The 18075-nt window shown below is 38.0% G+C and overlaps 1 protein-coding gene across 2 annotated transcripts in view; it reads right to left on the reverse strand.

Moving 5' to 3' along the window:
• The window catches only part of LOC115214981 (S-adenosylmethionine decarboxylase proenzyme 1), a 66433-nt gene extending 53657 nt beyond the window's left edge, over positions 1 to 12776 (reverse strand). Inside the window, exon 1 of one of the 2 annotated variants that reach the window (XM_029784080.2) lies at positions 12137 to 12772. In XM_029784080.2, coding sequence (XP_029639940.1) covers positions 12137 to 12234 — 98 coding nt within the window. In that variant the 5' untranslated portion in view covers positions 12235 to 12772. Of the gene's footprint in view, positions 1 to 12136 lie in introns of both variants that reach the window. The other variant, XM_036505350.1, reaches the window with a different exon arrangement.
• Between the last annotated feature and the right edge of the window lie 5299 nt (positions 12777 to 18075).

Genomic DNA, 18075 nt, shown 5'->3' on the forward strand with positions numbered 1-18075 from the left:
GGAGACGAAAAAAGGATAAAGTAAAGCAATAGTGGTAGGTTACTAGAACATATGCATACATGAATACACTAGTCTACACACAAATACACAAAGTAGGAAGACAGATGCTAAGCATATCACCATATGTACATAATCATACACACACACACAAATATAAATATATAGACACAAAAATACATACACAAAGATACATGCATATATATATATACATAAAAAAGCACTACGAGCATGGTTGATGCCAGTGCCCCCTGTCTGGTCCCATGCCAGTGGCACATAAAATGCACCATTCAAGCACAGTCGATGCCAGTACCACCTGACTGGCCCTCATGCCAGTTGCACGTAAAAGCACCCACTACACTCTCTGAGTAGTTGGTGTTAAGAAGGGCATCCAGCTGTAGAAACTTTGCCACATCAGATTGGAGCTTGGTGCTGATTTCTGGTTTGCCAGCTCTAAGTCAGACTGTCCAACCCATGCCAGCATGGAAAGCAAATGTTAAACGATGACAATGATGATATACATGCATACATACATATATATATTATACATACACACATATTCCCAAATATACACAGCCAACATACAAATATGTATCAACATATCCATTACACATGTATATACTAAGAAAAATAGAATAAAATATAGGCACAGATACATACTTAAATATAAAATCCTACAGACAAATACCATTGTATGATATTAAAGGTATGTCAAGTATATATGTAAACATAGCTAAACAAACATATACACAGACTTATGCTGCAAGTTAATCAAAGGAAAAGGCTGGAAGAAATAAAGAAATGCACAACAAAATAGCTGAAATGAGACAGGTGAACAAAGTTACATGCATAGCTAGACATATAAATTCCTATGCACAAACAAGTACACATATATATGCTTAAGATCAAAGTGATATAGAAAAGCAAAATGTAAACAGAAACATATAAATGAGAATTAAAGTTTGTAGCACGGGAAGATATTGCATTATTTATGTTTACATTTCCCTTGGCTTACTAAAGAATCTTGCATACCATTATGCTATATATGTTGTCTGTTTGCTCATGGAAAAAATACAAGAAATTAACAGCAAGACTTTATTCCTTCGTTAAATAGTCCAGTGGACTTAATAAAGCATCGTGAATTCTGGTGGTTGTATAGTTCATCCATTGTTTGGATAATTCAGCTCAGGTCATCAGTGGTTACACGTGCTCCGTTATATAAACTTTGCTCTAGTGAATTATGGCAGGAAAATAACGTGACTACCCCTCTGCTCATAGATGATTTGTTACACCAATTTATAGAAAAAAGGTAGGCGTCAGAACACATGCAGATTAGTTGTTTGAGACTCTATTAAGTGCAAAGTGATTGGATCTTTGATCCAAATCCAGCGAAATACTCAACCAAAGCACAGGACTCAACCAATGTTCAAGACTCACATGATAGGTATGACAACCAATCATTATAGATTAATGCACTGAGTCCCTATCAGTTTAATATATTCAATATACCATAATAGAAAATGGTCTCACTACAAGTTCATTAAATCTATTTATGTTTTCCTCTCTATACATAATCATCATAGTCACTGCAATACAAAACAAGTACCTTTATTATAATCACTACTGGGTTTCACATGACCATTCAACCATTTGATACTGTAGTCAACTAAATCCATCTTTAATTTCCAAATTATTTTAGATAAAGATGTGCTAGCAGCTTTGGCTTCGGACCAAAAGTATGTCAATATCATTTCCAATTCACATTTCACTCAACAAAAGCAACATGATTCTGGTGTAAGCCCTGCCCAAGGTAACCTTCTGAACAAGAACATCACTAGGATAAACAACTTCAGTAATCTTACCAACTTTGATACCGATACAACTGAGGGTATGTTTAGTGAAGGTACTAGCAGCCCCAAGCACTGTGACCTGCGCCACATTCCATGTTAACCCTTAAGCAGAGGGTGTAATTGTAAATGTCCTTCATCCTGTCCATTTGATGCCTAATGAACAATGTTGTTTATCAATGTGTAGTCACTACAAATCAGTCTAGATACGTTTACAAATATGTCTTGTAAACTCCAAAACTAGATTAGATAATCATAATAGGTCCAAAGCTGGAGCTATAGAAAGTATTTGAAGGAGAAATCCAGACAGGTTGTCAACTATAAAGCACAACAGTCCGTTAAAGCTGCTGCTACATGAACCTAAAGATTGCAAAAAGTATGAAAGTACTTGTATTATTGTAGTATGTAATACTGTAAAACTGTAAAAAAGAGCAAAGTAATGTATGCGGGTGTATATATGTATGGATGTATAAGTATATGTGTGGTTATATAGGTATGCATGTTTATGTACACATACATGCATCTGTAGAGTAAGGTGTGTGTGTGTATATATATGTGTGTGTGTGTGTGTGTGTATAGGTCCCAATGCATCCATCTATTTCTCTCTCTCTCTAAATTTCTATCACCACTTTCTTTTCCTACTGGGGTAGCCAAGTATAGTAAGACACTTATCTCTATCTTTCTATTATATCTTAACATCTCACCTGGCAAAAAAATCATTTCCCAGTTCCACTCCCTCTCTCAGATGAGTTACTTAGCAACCCGACTGGAGTTAGCGCCACATAAAAAGCACCAGTGCCGCTTCCACATAAAAAGCACCCAGTACAGTCTGTAAAGTGGTTGGCATTAGGAAGGGCACCCAGCCATTGAAACCATGCCAAAGCAGACAAATGGAGCCTGGTGCAGCTCTCCAGCTTGGCAACACCTGCCAAACTGTCCAACCCATGCCAGCATGCAAGATGGGTTTGAAATAATGATGATCTTCTTATAGATATAACCTGTTAAAAACAAATAAATATCATCATGGGCACAGGAGTGGCTGTGTGGTAAGTAGCTTGCTAACCAACCACATGGTTCCGGGTTCAGTCCCACTGCGTGGCATCTTGGGCAAGTGTCTACTGCTATAGCCCTGGGCCGACCAATGCCTTGTGAGTGGATTTGGTAGACGGAAATTGAAAGAAGCCTGTTGTATATATGTATATATATGTATATGTATGTGTGTGTTTGTGTGTCTGTGTTTATCCCCCGAGAATTGCTTGACAACCGATGCTGGTGTGTTTACGTCCCCGTCACTTAGCGGTTCGGCAAAAGAGACCGATAGAATAAGTACTGGGCTTACAAAAGAATAAGTTCCGGGGTCGATTTGCTCGACTAAAGGCGGTGCTCCAGCATGGCCGCAGTCAAATGACTGAAACAAGTAAAAGAAAGAAAGAGAGAATCATCATCATCATTTAGCATCTTTTACTAGGCTGGCATGGGTTGTATAGTTTTGAAAAGAATTGATGAGCCAGAGTGCTGTGCCGAGCCCCATTGGGGACTGAGATGGATGGAATATCATTTTGGGGGAGGGGAAGTAAATGAAAGGAAACAGGTGTGGATCAGGAAGTGGGAGATGATAGAAGACAATAGTAGAGATTCAGTATGAGGTAATCAGGGGGATAATGGCATCCTTTACAACAATCAAGTAAGTAGTACCACAAAAGAAAGATGGAGGGATGGGTATTAGAAGTTGAGTTGTGAAGGGGTAAAGCTTGACAGGCCCTCAATGTTGCTGTAATGGATGGGTTTTCTCTAGTACAGCATATCACCACCCTGTCATTTTCTCTGAGAGGTTCAACATCTTGAGGCCAGTTTTTATCACTTCATCTCACCTTTTCACAGGTCTTTCTCTTCCACAAGCTCCTTCCACATTTAGCAATTGGCATTTCTTTAAGTGGCTGTCCTCATTCATCCATTCACATCACATGACCATACCAATGCAACCTTCTCTCCTGCACACCACAACCAATGCCTCTTACGTCCAATTTTTTCTCAAGACATTTGTACTTTTTTTGCATGTGACACTGACATTATACATCCACTGGAGCATGCTAGCTTCATTCCTTTCCAGTTTTTGTGTGTCTTTCGCACTTGCAGCCCAAGTTACACAACCATGTGGCATTGTTGTTTGTTTAAAGGCATTGTGCAATCTGTCTTTCACTCTGACAGAAAGAGAGACGGGATTTTTGTTACCAATAGAGGTAAGGATTCACTGCACTTTCTCCTGTCAGTTCTTATTCTAGCAACTATACTATCAGCACCACCACTTCCACTGCTAATTAAGGTCACCTAAGTGACAAGAACTATCTACTACCTCCTAAACATTGGAGAACATCTATTTCCCATTTGCTTTTAGTGTTTACAAGCAGTATCGCCCGGCGTTGCTCGGGTTTGTAAGGGAAATAACTATATAAGCATTTTTAGAGAGTTACTTCCCTTATATAAACCGAGCAAAAATCATTAAAAATGCGGAAAAATGATGGTAAATTTTTTTTTAAACCGTAGACTCATCGTAGACGCACACTAATACCTTGAAGGGCTCGATATGAATCACAACTATAAGATACCCGCTTTTGGTTAAACTGCACCGCAAAATGTGGGAGTAGTTAGGAATCTAAATCGGAGTAGACAGACACACACACAACTTTAGTTTTATATATAAAGATTTCACCTATACATCTGCAACAAAGTTAACCTTCCTGTGATTCCACTGCTTCTCTTATATGTCCATAGTTTGCAATGAGTACAACAAATGGAGTTTCTACCAACACCTACATATTGAACAAGGCCATTTACTCAAAAGGTTTTCTTACTAAGTAGAACTTTGGTCTTTGCCAAATTAACGTTAGTTCTCCTGACAAGCTGTCAAAAGTACAAACATGCAACTTAGGCTATCCGTTTAAATGCTAGCATAATTTACAACTAAAGAATCAATGCCATAAGTTTGAGGCAGGAAGCTGGATATGTCTGAGGAATGATCAACAATCCAAACAAATGGTCTGTAGGAGACCCCTCCTTCTTTCTCCTACACATCAAAAGCATAGAAGGAATGTTAGCATTCCTTTTACTTCACTCACAGCCAGGCTTTGTGACACACACACACACACGCATGTGTGTGTCTGTGTGTTGTTTACATTTGAGCTTCTTAAAAATTCACTGAAGAACAAATTATAATATTATTTCTCCTCTCAACAAACTGTCAGCTGGCTTTGTGCCATGAAAAGAGTATTATTTGAAAACCAGATAAGGGTTATGAACAAGGACATCAAACTATAAAAAATGCCACAATCATAGCCAAGCCATGGAAAAAAACGGATGTAAAATGAACAAACAATACATCAAATTACTAAAGTAATTACAGAAGCATCAAATTGCTCAAGTAATTATAGCAATACCAAATTGGTGAAATAGATCAAGAAAATTATAGCCCAATTAATTTGTAACACAATTAGACTAAATAAAATGTAGTTTGGTTTTGTGATGGGGAGTATGACTACTAATACCATCTTCCTAGTGAAACAGCCACAGCAGAAGTATTTAGCTAAATGTAAACCATTGTACCTAGCGGTCATTAACCTGCAGAAATCCTTCAATAGAGTGCCGTGCTTTGTAATTTGGTGGTTTGCAAGGAAACTAGAGATAGACAAATGGCTTGTGAAAACCATGTAAACCATGTGCAGGGGTACTGTTAGTAAGCTTGAGTTAGTCATAAGTACAGCAATTTAGAGTACAGATACGAGTTCACCAGGGCTCAGTTTTCAGCCCCCTATTATCATTGACCTCCAGGACATAACAAGGGAATTTATGACTAGCTGCCCTTAGGAACTATTATATGCTGAGGACCTCATTCTTATAATAGAATCTGTAGTAGACATAAAAATGAAATTCCAAGTATGAAAGCAAAACCTGGAATTAAAGGGCCTTAAAATTATCTTAGTAAAGACCAAAGTTCGAGTGAACATGAGAACAGACAGGACTCTCCTCTCCTCAGGTAATGGTCCTGCTCATCATGCAGGAAAGGCATAGGCTGGAATTTCATATGGTATATCCAGTGCAAACTATAAATATACAAGGGTTGCCATGGACTCACAAGAAGGTTAACAGAGAAAGTAGTGTTGGTATGTGGAAGCTGAACAGGAGCAATAAACACTAAGGACACATGGGGTAACTGGTTTTCTCAAATGACTTGAATGCGCCCTAGAGGTAGCAGTTTCAATTATCTAGAGGACCTAATTAGCAGTGGAGGAGGATGCTCTGGAAGTAGAGTTGCTGGAATAAAAATGGGATACTGAGAGAGCTCTTACCTCTGTTGGCTATAAAAGGTCGCTTTCTCAATCTCAAACTGAAAGGCAGATGGTATGATGCTTGTGGGCAAACAGCAATGCTACATGGTAGTAAGTCATGGGCCCTGAATGCAGAGGATATGGAAGGCTACAAGAATGAGGCTCATGTGCTCCACTGGATGTGCAGTGTTGGCTTACATGTACGATAAAGTGCTCAGTTATTGAGATCAAAATCAGCAATAAGAGGAATTCGATGTAGTGTGCAAGAGAAAAGACTGCCCTGGTGTGCTTATGTGATATAAACAGATGAAGTCAAAGCAGTGCCAGTCACTAAAACTGAATAGTAGTTGTGGAAGAAGAGGGAGGCCCAGGAAGACATGTGACAAAATAGTGAAATTGGATCCCAAGATGCTGAATCTCTCAGAAGAGATGACAAAGGACCAAGAGGCCTGGCAATTTGCTGTGCTCAAAAAGACACCTCAATCACAACAGAAATGTCCTAAAGGTATTCTTATTCTTCTATCCTCTTTCCTGAGCCACTGCTTACCCCCCACCCACCCACCTCTTCATATGGATATTTGCTATCAAACACAACTCTACCCTTGTTCATCACTCACTACATTCACCTCTTCTCCCATCTCTAACTCCCCTGTCGCTCTCCCCGCATATGTCTCCTCTATAGCAAGACATCTGTATTTCTCCCTCTATCATACTTTAGCCTCACAGAACCAGACAAAAAGATGTCACCTCCCCCTCTCTAGTACCATACCCACTCACTTTAGGCATGGAAACTTTCCATTCTTTCCACATGTTGCAATTTACTTGACGATCTCACAGCATGAAAAGGGCACCGAGGCCATACTGTAAAGTGGCCGACATTAGGGAGGGAATCCAGCTGCAGAAATCATGCCAAAGCTGACACCGGCGCTTGGAGCAACCCTGCAGCTTACCACATCCTGCCAAGCCATCTAATCCATGCCAGCATGGAGAATGGACATTAAACGATGATGATGATTATATATATATATACACACATATACATATATTGGTAAAAACGGTAAGATAACAAAAGAAAGAAAGAGACCTCAATATTAAGTAAATAGAGGAATTTATCTGTAAATATAATGTGTGACAATTATTTGGTAGCCAAGAGTTTTATCTTGGCTACCAAATAATTGTCACATATTATATTTACATATATATATATATATATAGTCAATAAAATACATATCAGAAAAGAAGCACACTCTAAAGAATAGAGCAGAAAAATTTTGAGGTCAAGTCTAGATTGTCCAATTTCTAGTTTAGTAATACAAATTACTTTACAGTCATCAGTAGAATATGCTAATGGAGTGTAATTTGAAGTGGTTTTTAGAGTCTTTTGATTGACTTAGAGGGATCGTTGTCTATCATGGCCTGGATCTCACCAACAAATTCAGGAGTTCTTTGCTTATCAGAATGATCAGAGTAAATTTTCCAAGCTGTTGTACATTCATAATCACTATTAGACTCATCCAACTCTTTCCAAATCCTCTGCACTGTCCTCAGATTGACTACCAAACAATCTGAAATATTCGTATTGGAGCTTCCAGCGTGAATGCCAAGCAGCACAGCATGTTGTTTCCAAATTTCTGGCAGAGTGAATTACATCATGGTGCTGTTTTTCTCACAGACGGTGCCCAACTGACCCTACGATATTGTGTGGTCAACAAAATCAAAAGGAAACAATGTGCATGCACAAAATTAAAGAAATATAAAATGGCAACAATTTATCTAACACACTCTGTGTATGTGTATGTGTGTGTGTGGAGGCGCAATGGCCCAGTGGTTACGGCAGTGGACTCACAGTCATAGGATTGTAGTTTCAATTCCCAGACCAGACATTGTGAGTGTTTATTAAGCGAAAACACCTAAAGCTCCACAAGGTTCTGGCAGGGGGTGGTGGTGAACCCTGCTGTACTCTTTCAGCACAACTTCCTCTCACTCTTTCTTCCTGTTTCTGTTGTATTTCAAAGGGCCAACCTTATCACACTCTGTGTCACGCTGAATCTCACTCAGAACTACCATAAGAGTACATGTGTCTATGGAGTGCTCAGCCACTTGCACATTAATTTCATGAGCAGACTGTTCCATTGATCAGATCAACTGGAACTCTCATCGTTATAACCGACGGAGTGCCGTAGTATTGTGTGTATGTATGTATATATATATATACACACACACTTGCATGCATGTATGTGCACGTTATGAGCAATCATAGTTGTATGTACGAGTGATTGAATGCATGTATATTCTTCGTATATGTTTGTGTATAAGTATATTGAGCATTAATGTGCCTGTCTAGCTTTATTTTATGTAATGAAGTCTGCATGCGGGCATGTGTGAGTACAATTTACAAATGCCACTGTATCTGGTATTTTTTTTATTTTTCACTTTCTTATCATTTCATCTTTTCCCTCACTCTCCTTTGCATTATCTTCTCTAATTAATTAACATCCCATCTTGTATTCTGACTTTTCTACTATGGCACCTTTCTTCAGCTTTATAACCATATGGTGAAAATATTAACCCTTTATGGCCTGGTCTACATATAAGTGTATAGGATAAAAATGTATGTTGACTTTGAGCTGGGATATGGTCTTGGGGGCCAAGAATGCCAAGGTCTCCACTGCTACAGGCTTGACCATAAACCTGTCAGAGAGCAACCGATACCTTGACAGTTTGCTTTTCTCAGCCTGACAAACAGCAAAGCCTAGGCTGGTAGATATAGATAAACACACCAAGTTGCCAGTGTAAGGGAAAATTGTCATAATGCCAGTCCTTTTACTGTCTCTTTGGTCTAATACGCTACTCAAGCTGGGAAGGGAAGCCAGTGATGTCTAGGCAATACTTTATGATGTTGTTAAGGACAACATGGTATGGAAGGCAATCAGCACTCTGACACTATGTAGAAGCAGAAAGAATCTGCATTGGATTCACAATGGTATTCATGAGGTTCACAGATCAGGAACCGAAGCCTCAGGGAAATGCTGAAGTGCAAACAATCACTGCCAACGTGAGTGCCAGTCGAAAGTGGAGGCACTGTATTGAGCCAAGCCCTACTGCGAGGAGGCACAGAGGCTGAGCAGAAACATTCCAAGTTGGCACATTAACTCATCCAAGATCATGCAACACTGGACGGCATCCCATTTCTATTGAGAGGACCAAACATCCACAGTGGGGATAGGGGGATGGACATTAGCAGGGTGCAGGCCAAGCTGGCTCCATGTTGCGTAAGCCACCTTGTGCTCAACAATCACAGATGGTTCAGTTGTGAAGATTTGTATGATACAAGTCTATGAACAGCAACGCTACATGAAGGTAGTAGTATGCTCTGCTGAATGCACAACATCAGCATACATGTGTGATTGAGTGTTAGTGTACTGAGAGAAAAGTTAGGCATAAGGATTAGATGCAGTGTGCAAGAGAGAAGACTGCACTGGTTTGGGCATGTTATGCGTATGGATGTAGACAGTTGCATAGAGAGGAGTCAATCACAAAGTGGGTGAAGCCTGTGGGAGAGCGAGATCCAGAAAGACATGGGACAAAGTATTGAAGATTGACCTCAAGACACTGAGCCTTACAAAGATGACAAAGGACTAAGATAACTGGCACCTTGCTAACCCAGGAAGACCCGTCAACCACAGCAGAATTGGTACAAGTACTGGTGCCACATAAAAAGCATCCGGTGCATACTGTAAAATAGTTGGCATTAGGAAGGGCTCCAGCTGTAGAAACCATGCCACAACAATGGAGCCTGGTTCAGCCCCTGGCCTTACCAACTCCCATCAAACTGTCCGACTTATGCCAGCATGGAAAACAGAAACTAAATAAGGAGGATAATATATACACCAGTGCTTTTCAAACTTTTTGCTGGAGCGGAACCCCAAGGAAACATTCCACTGGCTCGAGGAATCCCTGTGCAATAATTTAATAGTCTTATGCACACATATCTGCACAGGAGAATTAAAAATTACTGCCGATTTTAGCAGTTTTGTAACTTCTTGCGGAACCCCTGGACTGAACTGGCGGAACCCTGGTTGAAAACCACTGATATACACGCACACAAAAAAAACGCTTTGGCAGTATTTTTCTATGTAATTGATGTAGAGTTGGAGTAAATGTACAACTGCATTTGGAGAATAGAGTATAAACCAGTGTAATGTCATCTGTGCAGAGAAAGCGTGAAAGTTTTGAGATACTGAAAGATCAGCCAAGTTATAAGATAGTAAGTTTTAGGGTGGTGTACATGTGGGGTTTGAAGTTTATTGCAATACAAAGTGTTCTTCCTTACATGTTTATGTTATCTAATGTATAATGTATAACTTGAACAATTCTGTTGTTTCCATCATGGGTTATCTGTGAGCCCTCAAAATATGAAAGTCCTTTTACTTTCTTTACTGAATTTTATATGTGAATGAACTGGATGTGTTGCATGTAACTCTTAATATTTTTCTCTTCTGTCTATTTGGAATGATGTCGAAAATGAAAGCGGATTGTTTTCACATCACTTTTCTGTTTGTAGCTATGGTTGTAAGCAGATGTAAGGTTGAAATAAATGTATGTGGGGAATAATGGAAGAAGTAAAACCCTATGTATTCAAGGCTATTTTTGTGTTGTTTAGCACCTGGTCTGACCTCATCAAGCAGACTTATGCTTTTCTGAAACAGTGTATCTAAAACTAAATTCGTATTTGATTTCTTTGGCGTTGTTTGTAAGATGTGGGACAATAGATTTGTGCAAAATATGGCTAAATGAGTTACAATGGTTTACGTTTGGTCGCATAACACAACACTTCTCTTTCGTTTGTTCCGTTATGTATGTTTTGGGGTTTGTAGAAAGTCGTGTTGGTTAAAATCAAATATTAGTGGAATGACTCTTGCGCTACTCTGCTCGGGAATTTTTTTTTTTTAAATCTACACACAATTCTTCTAAATGTTAAAGAATTGAGAAATCATTGCCAGCCAGCGATTTTCTTCATTTTTTAATTTAATTTTTTTATATTTACTTCGATGTTTACTTTCAGTAAAGCAGAATTTGTATTTCAATACCTCCTGTAGCACAGATTCAAAATAATAAAGTGGAGGGAAGTTAATAATCTATTGATTAGGTACGACGCACGTGTTGAGATAAGAATTTGTTTAATGTTTAGATACATCTTATGCAAACAAACAATATTTATTGCACCCATTCATTTAACTCTTGCACATATCGGCGATCTTTCGCACATATCTATTATATTATTATTATTATTATTATTATTATTAGCGGAGTGAAGCGCATTTCGGTATTTCGTCCGTCGCTACGTTCCGAGTTCAAATTCCGCCGAGGTCGACTTTGCCTTCATCCTTTCGAGGTCGATAAATTAAGTACCAGTGAAACACTGAGGTCGATTTAATCGACTTAATCCCCTCCCAACAAATTTGAGGCTTTTTTGCCTCTAGTAGAAAGGATTATTATTCAATTAGCTATTTTATCAAGGTATCCGCTTGAGTTTTAAAAAAATTAACGCATGGCGGCAATCAAACATTTATCGACGAGCAGGACTTATTTTTTTCTTTTTAAGAACAAAACTAATTGAAAAAAAAATAAGCCATAGATATATAAAGAAAGCGAAAATATTTCGTTTAAAAAAGAATTTTACAAAGTTTTGGATAATGGGGAAACTGAGAAGTTCAATGTCCTGATATTTTATCTGAGATAAGCAATAAACTATTCTTTCAATAGAAAGAGAAAAACTGTCAGAAGTGAAATGTTGTGAAGGAATTCATCTGTAAAAGGCAATAAGGAATTTGTAAATATGTTTACTGGCTGTTTGCAAACATAATTAACGATCCGTTTTAACAGTTTAGTCTGTTCTTTAGATTAAGTTACATAACAAGCATGACATGGAAATGAAATCAACCTAAAAGAAAATAAACTAAAACTTACCGAGAAATTATTCTAAGATCCCTAGAATCACTGGAAGGTGAGAACCAGACTTCGAGCAATTTTTCAGTGCCTTCAAAGAAATGAGTTGCTGAAGCCATAATTGGTGGAATTAATGAGAAATGTGGTGGAAGAAAGACGAGTTGATGTGAAGCATCGAGGAATTAAACACTTCTCTGCTGAATAAATTTCATTGATTTACAGGATTGTCGGTCGCTTCCGGAATATTTCTAAAAGAATACAAATCATTTATTTTTGTTCAATTATATTTTATATTAAAATTTCTGACAAAAGAGTTGTTGGCTATAAGTTTCCAGTAAGGACAATCGAGGGTTTGCTGCATTTTGGATGGCGAGCGACAAGGGAGCATTTGTGCAATTGCATATGGAACAAATATTTCAGAGAACTTTATTCGAACAACACCGTTTTTTCAGTTTCTAGCCTTAGTCAATAAATATACTATGGGCTTCCACACTGTTTCCGTTTATCAAATTCCAATCACAAGGTATTGATCAATCCGAGATTATGGTAGAAACACTTGTCAAAGGTGCCTCACAGTAAGATCAATTCCATACTACGTGTTTGCGGTACTACTTGAGATCAGCGGTCCCGGTGCTCGCACTCGCGTAGTCGCGCATCTGCGCTAGCTAGTCGTGACTAGTCGATCCTATAACGACCAGCTAGCAAAGTGAATAAAACACAAAATAAATCATTTTTTTACACAAAGTAAATAATTTGGGGATCTTTTCCTTTTGAACGGCAGTTTTCAACACAATTTCTAGTTAACTAAACACTTTTAAACTTCGTATACTGGTAGAATGTGTTTATAAAACATCATTTTTTCTTGGCTTTATTGAGAAAATTCTATAGTTTGTAAGATATTTCCACTTTAAAATTGATCATTTCGGCAATTTTAACCAATCGCTGACCTCCATTTAGGTAAACAACATTCCGTGCTGTATGAATATGTCCCTCCTTTAAGAAACAGATTGGGTTTATTTACATTTGCGAAGAAAAAAAATACTCTTCCCCCACCTCTAACCCTAACCCTAAAACAGATTGAAATGCAATAGATCGATACTAGGGTTATAATTATGGGTGACAACTTCATACGACACCCCTACGGAAAATGGGATTTTTTTCTAGCGGTGTCAAATGAAAATGTCACCCATAATTATAACCCTAGTATCGATCTATTGCATTTCAATCTGTTTTAGAGTTAGGGTTAGGGGTGGGGGAAGAGTATCTTTTTTTCTTTGCAAATGTAAATAAACCCAATTTGTTTCTTAAAGGAGGGACATATTCATACAGCACGGAATGTTGTTTACCTAAATGGAGGTCAGTGATTGGTTAAAATTGTCGAAATGCTCGATTTTAAAGTGGAAATATCTTACAAACCATAGAATTTTCTCAATAAAGCCAAGAAAAATGATGTTTTATAAACACATTCTACTAGTATATGAAGTTTAAAAGTGTTTAGTTAACTAGAAATTGTGTTGACATATGCTGTTCAAAAGGAAAAGATCCAATAATTTTTGTTAAACAAAGTAAATAATTTTTTAAACAAAGTAAATAACACACAAAACACAAAGGATCGACTAGTCACGACTAGCGGATGCGCGAGTGCGCACACCGGGACCACTGTTCTCAAGCAGTACCGTTTTCGTTTACCAAATTCCAACCACAAGGTATTGATCAATCTGAGATTATGGTAGAAACACTTGTTAAAGGTGCCACACAGTAAGATCGAATCCATACTACGTGTTTGCAAGGCAAATTGCTTAACCATGCAAGCAGCACTGATAATAAATTAAATCAATATCGTCACACAGGTCCCAACTTTTATAATTTTTCTCGAAACGGAGAAGAGTCGCCAACTGAATCAGTTTATGTAATACCAATATTTATTTTCTCCATCACGTAAAATGATAGAAAAAGTTAACCCTGCATACTGTAAATCCCAAACTTTATTAAAATATCTAATACAACATTCTACTATGTCAGTTGTCAAAGTTTGGTGAAAGTCTTTAGATTTTCAAGAAATGAAATCCTGTGATGTTCGCTTTTTTTTTTAGTTTTTTTTCAAGGTCATTAACAGTGAAGTGACTTGCCGGGAATTTACTGGAGACTCGGTACAGTAAGAGCCAGTCTCATAATATAATAATCGACCCTTTTCAAGAAATATAGTCAAACTTTATACAATTTGAAATTGTCTTGGAATATTTTTAATGTTTACATTACTACATTTGAATATTTATATTGCAAATAAAGATCAACGTCCACATATGGGAAAGTTTGTTGAGAAAAACTTCAGATGTGGACAAATCGTTTCAAACATCCTAAACATACTCCATGGGAAGCAATGGCTACATTAAACCACTCGTACTCAGTTTATTCTATCTTCACCACATCCCCTCTTCTACTGCCTGCCACCATCCTGTATTATTTTGATTGCCAGAATACTCTTCCTTTTTTCTCAGACCTCTGTAATCAATCTATCCCCTGGGCCATATAGATATAGGTTTTTTCTCCATTTCAGTTATATTGCCTTAAATACTGATACATATCTCAGAACACTGTACTTCTATCAATCATATATTTCTCATAACTACAATGTGAGCTCCTTTTAATTGTGACAAGGACATGGCTACTTCTCCAGTACATTACAAATAATACACTCAGTACACTGTATAAAGTGTGAGGTTGTAAGGACCCTCTAATTTTGTCAAGGACCTGGAGCTGATGGCACAAAAAAAAAGAGTTCTCAGTACACTCTGTAAAGATGTTGCTGTTAAAAAGTAATTCCAGCTACAGAAATGAAATGTGAGCAAGAAAAGGTCCCCCAATTCAAGCAACTCCTGCCAGTACAGACAGTGGGTGTAAAAGAATAGTGGAGGTGGTGGTGGTGACGATGGATGAAGTCTACATATTTTGGTATCTGCTGCAGTGGCTTAAGACAATAGGTTGCAAATCTTTTAAGTTGTCACCTAACCATCTAGTATCTAACAGATTGAAAGAATGATATAGACTGTGAAAGTGGAATAGAGCCCAATGACAATGACTATAAGAATCTAGCTATACTAGAACTCATCATCATTATTGCTTAACATCTGTCTTCCATGCTGGTATGGGTTGAACAGTTTCACAGGAGCTGGCAAGGCTGGAGAGCTGCACCAGGCACCATTGTCTGCTTTAGCATGGTTTCAATAGCTGGATGCCCTCCCTCACACCAACCACATTACAGACTGTACTGGGTACTTTTTACATGGTGCCAACACCAGTGGGATCGCCAAGTAACTTGCAAGACAAAGACCTTTCGTCTAGGAGTGGGAGAGGTACTGAGCAAGGTGGCTTTGTACCAGTTGAGAAGTTAAAATATAATACAGGGATAGAGATAAGTGTCTTACTATGGAGGGAATGTTTGGCTACCCTCATAGTAAAAGAAAGGAAGATTGAAAGACAGAGTGAGAGAGAGAGAAATAGATGGCGTTAAAGATGCATCAGGATCTAACCACAGCAGTACAGCGGGGGGTGGATACAAGTAGCTCGGAGGGGATATAGAGAGAATGTTCTATAAGAGTGTAAGAGATGAGGAAGAGGTGACTGTAACAAGTGATGGTGGTAGTGACAGGGAGGGGGGGAGTACGGTAGATATGTGAGGGCATAGAAAGTGTGCAAGAAGGCATATGAAGAAGGGTGAAGGGGCCTGCAGTGGATAGTGATTATGGGTCATGGAAAGGTGGTGTTGGAAGATGGGTTGCAGGGGATAAATTGTGTTTGTGAGGGAGTGTCATGGCTGTAAAAGATGTGCCTGTATGTATGGTCACTACTTTACTTAGCTTGATGTCTTTCCAGTCACAACAAATCACTAGAAGTCTCAGTCCCTTGTCAACTCCTCTCTGAGGTTTAACATCTCAAGATCATTTTTCACCACTATATCCCACATCTTCCTGGGTCTGCATAAGAAAATATTGTCCAACAATAAAAATCTTTTATTGTACTAACTTAATTTAAGGAGTCATAAATGTGATCAATACATAAGTAAGGTGGGAAAAATAAAATAGACACATTAGACAAAAAATGAGAAAAACCACGCATGGATCACTTCATCCAAAGGGAAATGTCTGTCATCTAAAAATATATAAAATAAAGGATGTCTGTGTGTGTGTCTCTCTCTGTGTAGTATGTATGCATTTCTACCAATTTTCACCAAACTTTACGCACACATTACTTATGCGCCAAGCATAGTCATGCACTATAATATTTTGCCCAGAACTTCCATATAAAGTGAGAAACCAAGAAAAATGGTGCTTTACAAGGGGTTTTCTCTAAAAGCTTATGCAGTTTTTGACCGATTCTCTCCCCTCTTTTTTTCACATTCTCTATTTCTCTTGCTTACACATATTCTCTCTCACCCTCTGTAATAGTTCCTCTCTTTTGGTCTATGCCTGTTTCTTTCATTCTCTCTCTCTCTCTTTAACACGCTAATTTCTGTCTACGAATTGCCTTCCCTCTATTTCAATTAGTTGCGTGTAAAAATCTCTGTTGTTACAGTTTTTGTACATTCTCCCTAAAAAATAGTTATTTTTAATTTTTCTTCGCCCAGTGTGTTTAAATTCAGTTTTGCCACACCTGCCTAAAAATTGACTTCAGTGTATTTCAATTTTGTCATGTGTAAATATCTTTGTCTTTATGGGATTTGTGTTCTCCCTACAACATTACTTACCTTTTTCTAAATTTTTTGCACTCTATTAGTTTGAAGACAGCTACTCAAGATCAAGCTCTAAACTCTAGTTCAGTGAGCAAGAATATTTATTCCACTACTTCAACAAATCAGTGGTGTTCATGTAATCAACGGGTGGAAAATATTGAGCATATTACAGCAGGCTACAACATGTTACCTCTGAAGGAATATAAGTGAGGACATGTTGAGTATTGTTTCACGTGACATTGGTTACTTTGTTAAAAAAAAAAGGCAAAATAGATACACTTCAGACAAGTGGTTCAATTACGTAGTAGAAAAGCTCAAAATAAATCTGGAAGACGAAAATTCTATGGAATTTCGACATCCAGACAGACAGGCCAATTGAATGCCATAGCACAGATACCATTATGTATGATGTTAAAAAAAGAGAATGCTTAATAATAGATATTTCATTTCTTCCAGACTAAAACAATGCAAACAAGGAAGTAGAAGAGGTCTCAAAATGTGCTGACTTAAAAGTATATATATATAGCATATAGTGATGCCTTGCAGCAAATGAAATATTCTTGGAGCATTAGGCTCAGTCCCCACAAAACCACATGGAATGATTGGACTTCAAGACAGATATGTGGATATTTTTGAAAAATCTATCTTTCTTGGAAGAGGTCATATTCTAAGAAAAGTACTTTCTGTCTGAGGCCTTTTTATTAAGGTTTGGCAGCCTGAAGAAGAAGGAAAAAACAGCAAAAGCTATTATTTTATATCCATATGGTGCAATATAATATAATAAATAAAACACTTTAAATACTTATGAATTTGTTTGCTATCATTGGACCATTAAAAGTCATCACAACAAGCAAATCTATTTTGAGTATACATTTGCACCAAAAGATGAGTCAATCCATCAAAGTTGGCTCGATACTTGATCTAGAAAAGTTAGCTCCTTTGATAAACGTAGCCAATCAACTTGGCTCAGCAAATTCTTGAATTCAATTTCGGAGATAAGAGTGCACTGGGAAGACTTTCCTGAGAAACCCGATGTCTCAGTCATTGCAACATTTATTCTCATCCCTGCCTTGCAGCACCCAACAGTGAACCCAAACAACGCATGCCGGAGATCAACCTTCTGAGAAACTAATTAATACCGTGTTTCTTGCAAATATCAGCCGACTGCATGTCACTGATTGTGATACCACTTCACAACAACCGCGCGTGGCAATCCAGTTGGAAAGTATGA

Source organism: Octopus sinensis, linkage group LG8, assembly GCF_006345805.1.
Source record: "Octopus sinensis linkage group LG8, ASM634580v1, whole genome shotgun sequence".
NCBI classification, from domain to species: Eukaryota; Metazoa; Mollusca; class Cephalopoda; order Octopoda; family Octopodidae; genus Octopus; species Octopus sinensis.